Source organism: Rhipicephalus sanguineus, chromosome 4, assembly GCF_013339695.2.
Source record: "Rhipicephalus sanguineus isolate Rsan-2018 chromosome 4, BIME_Rsan_1.4, whole genome shotgun sequence".
In the NCBI taxonomy this organism is placed as follows: domain Eukaryota; kingdom Metazoa; phylum Arthropoda; class Arachnida; order Ixodida; family Ixodidae; genus Rhipicephalus; species Rhipicephalus sanguineus.
This window is the reverse complement of record NC_051179.1, coordinates 208,897,549-208,910,443: the sequence shown is the minus strand read 5'-3', so window position 1 is coordinate 208,910,443 and position 12,895 is coordinate 208,897,549. Positions and strand designations below refer to the sequence as shown.

Sequence of the window (12,895 nt, the reverse complement as noted above, 5' to 3'; positions counted from 1 at the left end):
TGCACATTATTCGATCCTGTACAAAATGTGTTACGCGAAGTATATGTAACAAGCCTTCTATATACTTCTGCTACACACGGCCTTCCCCTTACAGCGTGGAGCCGTAAGAACCCAGGTGAAACAAACGACTATGCGCCGGCCTTGAAACCAAACAAATACGGCTCGTCTGAAGAGTTAAACAGCGGCAAGTTTCGTCACGTTTTGTGCACGTGTAATCCTTTCTTGTCTCGTACGCTTGCCTAGTCAGAATTACTTTGCTGCGTGACTGCGTGTTGACGTCGGCTTCAGAGTACTGATGACTCTCCTTCGTATTTCCCAGTCGCGCATGTGACACTGCTTTTAGAGAATCAGCTTTTCTATGCAGGTCGTGAAAATAAGAGTGACATAGCGATATCGAGGTTGTGGTCAAACAATTAAAGTTTAGGTAATGCAGCGTCCCATTCGCTCCGCTCATGGAACGAAGCGGCATGCGCTCCCGTGTTCAGGCTAAGCGCATTTACAACTGTACTGCGTGTACGTACTGGCGTGAGTGGAACGAACGGCATACCTGAGGCTAACGCTACGTTACATTTCAATAGGTCCACATCCGAGTGTTTCCAGTCGATTTGATCTGGCAAATCAAAAGTGAGGCACATGCGAAATCAGTGACGGCTTGTTCTTGATGCAAGCATTGCAAGACTAGCAGGGCGGTTAAGAAGTTGCACTCCGGCCAGCGACTTTGTGCCAACACTTATGTGCTGCACTGCATTGACACGTTGTACCCCTGCTTAATTAAAGCTCAGCGCTAAACCTTGCTATCACAGTCACTGCTTCGCCATTTTGGCGAAACTATGTTTCATACGTATGCATCGGAATATACACAGGGAAGGCTTAAGGTAGCGATTACAGAAACAATACTTGTACGATTTACTGTGCTCTAGATATACGGGCATTAGCCGATAAAGAGAGAATGCCGTTACGCTCATGATCATCACGCGAATCAGATCGAGGGAGCTTCGTGCTGATCCGAAGACGATGGTTTGTTTGCACAAACCATATATATTCCTCGTGCATCTATATGCTCTTTTACATCGTCAAGATCGCCCTAATTAATAAAAGGTTGCGCAAGATCTTACACAGAAAGTCAGGTCTACAATATAAGAATACAAGAAGATAAGCCGTTACTTTCGTCATTCCAGTGTCCGTGTTCCTTCCTATCGTTAGTCTTCCCGTATATTATGAGCGTTAACCAGTTTGTTAAATAGAATCTCTTGTTATTACCCGTATTATAATGGCTGTCAAAGAACAGGAAAACACGCCGAGCGCGTTTACGGTAGAAATACATATTTGGTAGCCGTAACGCTTACGGTTCCTTGGACACCCTCTCCTAGCCGCTTCTATCTATTCTCTGATAATTTGTGGTGTGCGAAGCACACCCGAAATACAAGAATAAACTGTCCCGGCTGTGATAATACTTCGCGAGGGAAAAGACGCGTCACTTCCGCTTTAGAATTCTATAGGCGCATCGCGCACGACCAAGCCTATAATTACTAGAAAGCATCCGTTTCCCCTTTCACAATGTACCAATAAAGTATGAGTCATGTTTTTCTGTTTGCAAGCATAGCGAAACGGACTTGACAGCAAAACAGAAACAATGCCATGCTTAGGAGAGGGACATTTACGTATAAACAAGTAATTTCAGGACGTCTCGGTAATTAGCTGCCGCTATTCTGTCATTCAAACAAACATGTCATTACAAGAACCTATGCTCGCGCCTTCAAATCCAAAAATAATTATTACAAAAGAACATATCAGATAAGAACACCGCGCCGGAAAAATAATAACTACGTTTTGTGTATAGTTTATGTAAACGCGGAGTCAACAACTGCCACTTCGTCGCGCTGAAAATGGTAGCTGTAACTTCCGCGAAGACGTAACGTCTAAGGTAGCGAGTCCATGTTGGCTTAATCACTGCCAGTTGCTAGACGAGAGCGTAGCGAACATTACAAACACCTAATGTAACAATGACTGTGGGTTGTTAATACACCAGTGCATGTTGCAAAGGCTAATTTTTTTTCTTAATACGACGTTCGGATACATGGTGGTCGGTTATAACCAAAGAAAAAACATAGGCTCCGCCAGCAGTCCTCTATGTTACACGCAAAAAAAAAAATTCCGCTGATGCGATATCTAATAACATTCGCTAATTTCCCTGACGTTGAGCGTTCTTGCGTGTTTCTAGACAGTCGAATGTTGCAATGCAGACAAGCGCTCATGTGGCTGTCATCATCATCATCATCATCAGCCTGTCTACGCCCACTGCAGGGCAAAGGCCTCTCCCATGTTCCGCCAATCAACCCGGTCCTGTGCTTTCTGCTGCCACGTTATACCGGCAAACTTCTTAATCTCATCTACCCACCTAATTTTCTGTCTCCCCCTCACGCGTTTGCCATCTCTTGGAATCCAGTCAGTTACCCTTAATGACCACCGGTTATCCTGCCGACGTGCTACGTGCCCGGCCCATATCCATTTCTTCTTCTTGATTTCAACTATGATGTCATTAACCCCCGTTTGTTCCCTGACCCACTCTGCTCTCTTCCTGTCTCTTAAGATTACACCTATCATTTTCCTTTCCATCGCTCGCTGCGTCGTCCTCAATTTAAGTTGAACCCTCTTTATAAGTCTCCAGGTTTCTGCTCCGTAGGTAAGTACCGGTAAGATGCAGCTGTTATATACCTTCCTCTTGAGGGATAGTGGTAGATTATATTCATGATTTGATAATGCTTGCCGAATGAGCCCCAACCCATCCTTATCCTTTTAGTTATTTCACTCTCATGGTTCGGCTCCGCGGTTACTACCTGTCCTAAGTAGACGTACTCCTTTACAACTTCCAGTGTCTCGCCACCTATCGCAAAGCGCTGTTCTCTGCCAAGATTGTTCCACATTACTTTAGTTTTATGCATATTAATTTTCAGACCTACTCTTCTACTTTCCGTATCCAGTTCAGTAATCATGAGCTGTAATTCGTCTCCTGCGTTACTCATCAATGCAATGTCATTAGCGAATCGTAGGTTACTGAGATACTCTCCATTAACTCTTATCCCTAACTCTTCCCAATCTAGGGCCCTGAAAACTTCCTGTAAACATGCGGTGAATAACATTGGAGAGATCGTGTCTCCCTGCCGTACGCCCTTCTTTATTGGGATTCTGTCGCTTTCTTTATGGAGGACTATAGTGGCTGTGGATCCGCTGTAGATTTCTTCCATTATGTTTATATAGGCTTCGTCGATGCCTTGATTCCGCAGTGCCTGCATGACTGCTGATGTCTCAGATCAAATGCCTTCTCGTAATCTATGAAGGCTATGTATAGGGGTTGGTTGTATTCCGCGCATTTCTCTATCACCTGATTGATAGTATGAATATGGTCTATTGTTGAGAATCCTGTACGAAATCCTACCTGGTCCCTTGGTTGATTGAACTCTAATGTCGTATTAATTCTGTTAGCAATTACTTTTGTAAATAGCTTGTAGACAACGGACAGTAAGCTTATGGGCCTGTAATTTTTCAGGTCCTTGACATCCCCTTTCTTATGGATCAAGATGATGTTGGCATTCTTCCAAGATTCTGGTATCCTCCCCGTCGAGAGGCACTTCGTATGCAGGGTGGCCAGTTTCTCTAACATAATCTCTCCACCGTCTTTCAACAGGTCTGATGTTACCTGATCTTCACCAGCTGCTTTGCCTCTTTACATTCCCTTTAGGGCTTTCTTTACTTCTTCTGTCAATACTGGTGGGATGTCAGATTCCTCTGCGCTATTACTCCTTCTTACGTTATCATCCTGAATGTCTCGGCTGGAAGTCGGGGAAGTCGGGAAGTCGGGGAAGTCGGAATGTCTCAGTGGAAGTCGGGGGTACAGTCGTTAGACAGGACACTGGTAAGCTGTCCCAAGAGACGAAAAATCTCATTAAGAAACGTCAAGCTATGAAAGCCTCAAATGCAACAGACAAAATAGAGCTGGCGGAGCTTTCGAAGTTAATCAATAGGCGTAAAGTAGCCGACATAAGAAAGTATAATATGGAGATAATTGAGCATGCTCTAAAGAACGGAAGAAGCCTCAAAGCTATGAAGACAAAACTGCGCATAGGCAAAATCAGATGTATGCATTAAGGGACAAGGAAGGCAAGGTCACAAGCAATATGGATAGAATAGTTGAGGTAGCGGAAGAGTTCTACAGAGATCTGTACATGTGGCTGTATTTACGTACAAAGCTTAATCGTCCCGACGAGCTTTATCGGATAATAGTGGCACCATTGCTCGGGCAACAATAACATTTGAGACAGACACGAGATGCTTTCATTTTCCGATATACCTAGTAATCACAATAGCAGAGGGAATCAATCCACTTGAGCTTCGAAAGAAAACCCATCTGAGGTAACTCGACTGTTAAACAGGTGAAGGACTGGCCCACCGCAAGTTCTGGGTGGGGGTTATATCTATTCTGAGGTTCGAACCAAGAATATCAAATGACTTGAAGGAGGACCGCGTCGCCAGGCTATAAAAATGTATCGACGAGAATAACGCGCCTGGGTGGCAGACCGCTTTAAGCAAGAATAAGCGTTCTCCCCGGCAGCAAGAGGGTGCTTCTACTCAAAGTGTCGGAACGGCTGGCCGCTGCACGGCCACCGCGCAAGGCGTCATTCGGCGTCTTGCAGCCGCATCGAGGCTTCCCCGCTTGCCGCGGAGCCATATTCGAGTCATTGTCCGACCGAAGGGAGGCCTGGATCTCAAGAAGGTTAGCCTGATTCGTCTGGCCCAAGCTCTGGCGACGGCGGCAAACCTATCCCCGGAGGACACAAAGGAGGATATCGTATGCCCAAACTTAACTCAGAATATTCTTGTGGTCTCTACTCCAGAGTCAAAGAATGCGGGCGCCTATGCGGCGCTGTGTCTCATCAGGCTTGGCTCGACTGACTATCAAGTTTCTGCCTACACGGCAGCCTCCGACGATACCTGCAAAGGTATCATCCGAGGCGTTGACGTGGACATCGATGCGCAGCAGTTGGCGGCCATGATCGTCAACCAGCGCAACCCTAAAGCCATGGAGGTGCATCGCATCAAGGATACGACTACGGTCGTCATTCTCTTCAGTGGCCTAAAGGTACCTAACTACGTTATGTGCGGCACGAGCATGCTAAGGTGTACTTTGTACAAGAGACAGACTGACGTTTGTTATGGGTGTGGAGCTCTCGGCCATCGTGCTGATGTTTGCCCTACTCCGACGAAGAAAGTGTGCCGTGGGTGTGCTGTCAACGACCCTGCGGAAGATCACCAATGCCAGCCGAAATGTGCCTTGTGCGGAGGAGCACATCTAACGGCCGACAAGTCCTGCAGGCATCGTTTCCAAGTACCCTTCGTGGTGCGGCAAAGAAGACGGCGTAGAAAGCGCGCCAAGAAACACCTTCGGGCCCAGGAGGGTCCGACGTCACGGGATTCCAGCGTGGCACCACCTTCAAGGCTGCGCTCTCCCTCGCCAGCTTTTGGAAAGCGCCGCAGCCGCTCCAGGGGGCGCTCTGGCTCCCGCGGGCGCCCTCGCTCCAAAGGGCGCTCCCTCTCCAAGCTGCGCTTCCAAGAGGCTCCCACCACCTGGGCGGAACGAGCCAAGCCAAGGCCGGCACAGCAGCCAGCACAGGTAACGCACGCGGCACTGCCAGAGCAAAAGGAAGATCCTAGGATCGCATTTTTACTTCAGGAGAACGCCAGCTTAAAAGCTCAGCTTCAACAGATGAGGGTTGAGTTCGAAGCTCTCAAAAATTCAGCACAGGCCCCGGTGCGGCCTTCGTCAGCAGAGCCGCGGCCGGCTAAGCGAAGGATAGGTACGGAAGGAGAGGTTGCGGCGGCGTCCGACTCGGCCGTCCTTGGAGCAATCAGGGATTTGCAAAAGTCGCTAGCGCGGCAAGCGGAATGCTTTGACCTCGTGGCATGTAAAGTTGCAATGATTGAAAGCAGGCTTGGTCTAGGCGAGAACTCTTTTGTCCCGGTGACGCCCGTCTCGCTGGTTTCCCCGGCGTGCCCCGGTATGCCAATGGCTCAGGCCCCCGTAACTAAGGACGTGCCGGCAAGTCGGCAAACCAGTGGTAGTAATCATGGCTCCCAACGCAAATGAGTTTGTCATTTGGCAGTGGAACTGCGCGGGGTTTAGGAAGCGTAAGGCCTCCCTCCAGCAGTACATTGCCCCATTGGCGGTTAGGCCGCATGTAATTGCTTTACAGGAAACCATTGACGCGGCGGTTGCCTTGCCCGGCTATCGATCTGTATCGGTTAGGGGAGACGGGCAACGTGGTCTGGCTGTCTTGGTTTCGAAGAAATGTGCGTTTTTAGAACACAAGCTTGCGCTAGGCAACTCTACTCTGGAGGCCCAGCTCGTCGAAATCATCCCGAATAATTGGCTTAAGTGCAGCATATTCGTACTGAATGTTTACAGCACCCCTCGGAATCACAAGCAGGCGTTTTCCTCGGTGGTCACAAAGGCGGCTACCCTAGCGGGCAAGTCGCCGCTTGTAGCTGTCGGGGACTTTAACGCCCACCACCAGGCCTGGGGATATCCAAAAACCACTGTTAAGGGGAGAAACCTTGCTCAAGCTATGACGGACTGTTCCTTGGAGCTGGTCACGGATCCTCAGTTCCCCACAAGAGTGGGTAATTCTGTTACGAGAGACACCACTCCGGATCTGGCATTTACCAAAAACGCGGTGGGAGTACAGTGGGCTAACTTGCAGGAAAGCCTGGGAAGCGATCACTTTATCCTCTCGGTCACGCAGGAAACCCGGGTGGCTCCACATAAGGAGTACAAGGTGACGGACTGGGACGAGTTTAGAAAGCGCCGCAAGGCGGATCAGGCCCAATATGACACGTTGGAGGAACTCTTCTCGCGATTAGCGGAGGATGCGCTCCTCGCAACCAAGACGGTCCACACTGACCTACAGGTGGATGCAATGGACTCGCGTCTTGCGCATTTGTTGGAGGCTAAAAAATCGCTGGTTGAGAGATGGCGCACACAGAAGCTCAATAGGAGGCTGCGTAAGCGCATAGCGCTTCTCAATAAAGAAATCGAGGACTACAGTCAGGAGTTATCTAGGCAGCAGTGGAATGAAATTGCTCAAAAGTAGACGGGCAGATGCGCACAGGAGGCAAATGGAACCTCTTGAAGGTACTCCTCAATGAAACTAACTCGAAAAGTAATCAGAGGTTGGCAATTGACCGATTAGTACAAGCACAGAGGAGCAGTGGAGTCGATGACACGACTGTACTTAAGGAATTGGCAGAACGATACCTTCCGATTGGCCCCTCCGGGGACTGGGACTACCCGGACTACCGGGGAGGGCCGCTGGAAGAAATCGACTCGCCCTTTACGAAACTTGAGATCGAAGAGGTGCTTCATGCGCTTAATAGTCGCTCAGCCCCGGGTCCTGACGGAATTACGAACAGGCTGCTGCGTAATCTCGATGATAGGTCCATCGATAAGTTAACCGAGGAGGTCAATCTCCTATGGGCAGAAGGCCGAGTGCCGGAGGCCTGGAAGACCGCCTCGGTGGTACTCATTCCCAAGCCGGGCAAGGCACTCGCCAAGGAGAACCTACGTCCCATCTCCCTAACATCTTGCGTAGGGAAAGTGATGGAGCATGCGGTACACAACAGGGTCTCTCGGTATGTCGAGGATAAAGAGCTCTTTCCACACAACATGGTAGGCTTCAGGCCGGGTTTGTCCACTCAGGATGTGATGCTCCTGATTAAGAGGCAAATTATCGACCGACGAACCCTAGATATTCGAGGAATATTGGCCCTAGATCTCGCCAAAGCGTTTGATACTATTTCACATAAGTTCATCCTGGAGGCGGTCGAGAGCATGGGGTTAGGACCAAGGTTCCACACCTATGTTCGCGCCTTCCTCAGGGACCGCAAAGCAACCATAAAGATTGGGCAGTCAAAATCAGGAACCTTCACCCTGGGTGCGAGGGGCACGCCGCAGGGTGCGGTAATTTCGCCTCTCTTGTTCAACATAGCCATGAAAGGCCTCTCGGAGCGTCTTTCCACTGTAGCCAATACAAACCACGCCCTATATGCCGACGACATTACTGTCTGGTGCATGGGAGGTTCGGATGCTGAGGTGGAGGAAGCGCTCCAGATGGCGCTGTCTATCACAGAAAGTTTTTTGGAGGGCACGGGGCTTCGGCTTTCACCCTCCAAATCGGAGTTGCTTCTCTACAGACCTGTTAGCCGTGGGAGGAGGCCCCACTCACCGCTTGATCAGGTACAGATTGCGCTAACCACAAGGGACGGGCAAGCGATTCCCAGAGTGAACTGCATTCGGATATTAGGTTTCCTTCTTGAATGCAACGGCAGAAACACACAGGTTCTGGCCCGCATCACCTCCAAGACGGAGAACATGATTCGGCTTATTTTACGGGTTTCAAACCGCAGGGGAGGGCTGAGGGAAAGTAATCTCCTTCGGCTCTACCACGCGTTCCTCATGAGCCATATTATTTACGTCGCATCATCTCTAAATTGGTCTAAACGCGAGGAGAATAAACTCGACACTTTAATGCGGAAAAGTATTAAAAGGGTGCTAGGACTCCCCATGAGTACCGGCACGGACAGGCTCATGAACCTGGGCATGCACAACACCCTCTCGGAGGTGATTGAGGCACAGCAACTAGCTCAGGTCGCGCGGCTCTCCTCCACCAAGGCTGGGCAGCGTCTCCTACAGTCGCTTGGATGTCATCATACGGGCAGTGCGGAACAGAAGATATTTTTATCACAAACAATGAAGGGTACTTATGAGGTGGAACCCTTCCCGCGTAATGTACATCCGCGGTACAATGTTGGCCGGCGAACGGCACGGGCCAAGTCTCTGCTTGACTTCGTAGGTAAATCCCCGGGAAAGGTGGCTTTCGTCGATGCGGCGCAGTATGGCCGCTCGGACAGCTTTGCGGCCGTGGTTGTTGATCATCGCGGTCGCGTACTAAACTCAGCTTCCGTTAGGAAGGTGTCTGCCTCCGTAGCAGAGCAGGTAGCGATAGCTCTAGCTATGAAGGACCCTTCGCGTCCTGAGATATTCACCGACTCTAGGGCTGCCCTCCGGGCCTTCGCTTCGGGTGTGGTCTCAAGAGAGGCTGCCGCTATTCTCAGTTCGAGGGCTGTAGGAGGCTTTCACACAATTACCTGGTTCCCGGCCCACATGGGCTCAGGGGTTCATCCGACAGTTCCCAACGTCAACGAACTTGCCCATAACCGTGCGCGAGAAATCACGTGCCGCGGCGGTGCGGGCGGGTCCGGAGGCGGCTTCACGGAGAGCTTCAGGGATCCACTTGGCACCTTCAACGAAGTTACTTCGCACTATCAACTGTCAAGGCGGCGATACCCCCTCCCGCATTCCAAGCTTACTAGGCCGCAGTCGTCGGTTCTCCGGATGCTGCAGGCAGGTTCCTTCCCGTCTCGCAGCACGTTTAGCCACTTTGCTGAAGGCATAAATCCAGGATGTCCTAGCTGTGGGGCGGATAATTGCACACTCGCTCATATGCTCTGGCAGTGCCCGGCGTTACTTAGCGCAAAGTTCAGCACAGAAGAGGACTGGGAGAGGGCTCTTAAAAGCAACGAGCTCTCAGTCCAGCTGTCGGCAGTCCAGGAGGCCTGCGAACGGGCGGAGGGCCACGGTCTTCCAGTACCGGCGTGGGCGCGGCCAGCAACTGCGGCGGACCCCCCTTCGGGGGTTGTCTGATCGGGGTTCTCCAGGACCAAATAAAGTTCATTTCATCATCATCAACAACGGGTATGTGCCACTGTGCGGCGTATCAGAAAACTATCATCATCATAAACGTGTATGTGCCACAGAACTTGGGTAAATCCCACTACTCACCACAGGTCCACTAAAAATAAAGAAAGCAACGGTTAGCCCAACAACAAATGGCTGCGAAGGTACGGCGGCGAGCCGAAGACCTCGAGTATGTATACAAATTTACTCGTCCACGCAACCCCACTAGGACTTTCTCTGCATCTTTCATTGTCGGTCATCAGCTGACTGCAACGGCCTGCCCCACCATATCGTCGAAACCACCTGCTCATCATCACTTTCTGAAAAACTAAAATTTGGTGTGATTCAATAAATGTATGTAGCCACTATTTTGTAAAGAAAACGGACGTAAACCCCACCCCTTATGTAATGCCTCCAGTGCGAGGCCTTTAAGGAAAATAAAGTGAAGTGAAGTGAATTGAAAGAGAGAATACTAGGGAACGGGCAAGGCAACGGCGGCTGCGAGAAGACCCCGACGCGATGAAAAGCCTACGCAAACGAAGACGTGCCCGTAGATCTATGAGATGAACGAACGCTTGGTTTCAGCGCGAGTTTCTGGTTATGGAGTTTGGACAACCATGTGTCTGTGACTGTCTATGGTTTAACTCGAACCTTTCTGCGCTGAGAATCAACCTAGAAAGAACCTAGCATCACCTAGCTAAAGCCTAGCAACAACCTAGAAGCAACCTAGAACCTGCATCACCTAACTAAGGCCTAGAAACAACCTAGAAGCAACCAGATTAGTCTTCAGAATCGTCCAGTTTCGCTGTTTCAAGCCTTGCGCGGCTTAATGCAAGCTTCGCCAATTTTTTCCCCTCATATTTTTCGCCGATATGTTCAAGAGATTTTACATGCAGTAAACTTTTCGGTCGATGGAGAGAAAGAGATAAAATACCACTTATTTGTCCACAATAAACGCCGAAGTATCCAGGTTAGGTCCACGAGGGGACCGGAATACAGCTATACCGACATGAACCAGGGAAGGACAGTATATCAAGCAAGTTGTATTCTCCAAGAGAAACTGTAATCCAATTCGCCACAAGAGTGCAAGAAGGCTGGTTGACGACATTCTGTATGCAATCCTATAAATGCCCATAACCCTTTTAACTCGACTTGTTTTCCTGGATGCGCCGTAGCATAGAAAATGTCATGCTCCAGAAGACGTCGGTGCATGTGCTTTCAGTTATGCTCGCCCACCAGAATGTAAGAGAAGCGGAAAGTGCAAATTGTCGAGCATTGTTTCAGGACTGCCTTACCTATAAGAGAGGGCTTGGCGAAGGAGAACGTGGCCGACAGAGCTGTTAGCAGGCCCGTTGCCATGGCGATTCGGTCGAGCCCGACACAGTCGACGAGTATCACGGGAAACAGGACGACGCCACTGCCCAGCAGGAAGGCGACAGCCGCGGCCAGCGCGAACAAGGACCCGTACCCCGTGCACTGGGGCATAAGCACGTACATGAGTCCGACTAAGGCCAACACCATGGCCATCAGTGTACGCCTGGTGAGCAGCCGTCGGTCGGCAAGGACGGGCAGCCCCAACCGGCCTACGAGGTCGGCGAGGGAGCTGAGGGACGTCATTGTGACTGCGCTGCTCTGAGCTATTCCTCTGTCGACGGCAAAGTCGACTAGGAGCGAGTTGTAGCAATCGTAGCCTAGGTTGAAGGCGACGGAGGAGAACATGACTAGATATAACATGGGAATCCGCAACACGTCCAAACCGCACAGCAGGGAGATGTTTCTGCGGCGTTTCTGCACGACTGCAATGGCTTGGTCAAAACCCGGTCTCGCTTCGGGATCCTTGGATTCTGTGCAGAGGAACAAAAAAAGTTTTTAAAGGACGAATTTCTTTGAATCATTGCTTCAAATCGGCTTAGTTGCAACGAACTTATCTTTGCGTCTTTTGCTCAAAGAAACACAGAGGACAAAGAAAAGCAATACAAGGACGAGCGATTTTTAAACACTGGTTTACTTTTTCCGAAAATATTCGCTGATTTCTGTTGACTGGACCGGGCAGATCTGGGGGTTCATGAGAGAATATTTTCGAAAAATTAAAGATAAACCGGTTGCTAGAAAGCGCTCGTCGTCGTATTTCTCTTCTTTGTCCCTTTTCTGTGCGCAAAAATGCTAAAGATCCATTTCATCGCCTCGAAAGGGTGACATTGTCTTTTGATGGCCATGCTAGCTCTTATAAGAGAGAAGCAGGCAGAGTGGTTGGAGGGTAATCTGTGGGCCCACAGCTGTGTGCACTCTAGCTATCGTTCCGACAGTAGGACAACATGAAAACGAAACTGTGGGAACAGAAAAGCTCGTTGGCCATATTTAGAAGAATCGTTGCCCTTGGGGAAAAAAAGCTGGGCGGTAGCACAGGCTTCAACATTGAATGAATACTCGTTTCAATTCCCACGTACAAGCGATAATTACCTACGGATAATATTTCGTGATTGTGGTGTTGCTGACTAAACATTAACAAGGTAATGCGGCGCAGTGTTAGAAGCTTATTATCATTTTTTATGCTGATTTTCTGTGGTGTCGTTTTTTCTTAAACAGTCTCATACCGCACTAGACGTGCTTCTCCGCATGATCTGGGATCTGACGGCAAAGCAAGACCGTCGCCTTTTAAATGCACCCGCAATAGGCGGTGATGACATATGTCTTGCGGTCGCAATTACTTCCTATGTTCCCTGTGCAAAAGAGGCTTGACTCCGAGGCTTGCTTCCTGTATTTGAGGGAGCCCTTTTCGGAATTGTTGGTTCAGATGGTCGCGGCTCATTTTTTGCAGAATGCTTACAGCGCAACCGCGACGTTGAGAGTTTTGAATGTAAATTTCATACAACAGGAGATGCACTCAAATTTCACCAGCCTGTTGTGAAACGCTGAAGGGCTAACGTGCCATGCAGAATTCAAGTCCCAACATCAGTGTCGTGGCCTTTTTAAGTAAGTGAGTGAGCTGATTGTCTGCGCGTATTTTTCCACGTTGAGTCAGTCTACGGCGAGTGCTAATTTTGATGACATAGTGGGACATACAAATTATGTCTTCATTGCTTGAATTAAATATTAAAAAGCACCATT

General features: G+C 49.5%; 1 protein-coding gene across 1 annotated transcript in view; it reads right to left on the bottom strand.

Annotated features, from left to right (window-relative positions):
* LOC119391068 (monocarboxylate transporter 9) overlaps positions 1-12,895 on the bottom strand; it is a 90,026-nt gene that overhangs the window by 21,496 nt on the left and 55,635 nt on the right. Inside the window, exon 5 of the mRNA XM_049415037.1 lies at positions 11,083-11,583. Coding sequence (XP_049270994.1) covers positions 11,083-11,583 — 501 coding nt within the window. The remainder of the gene's footprint in view (positions 1-11,082; positions 11,584-12,895) is intronic.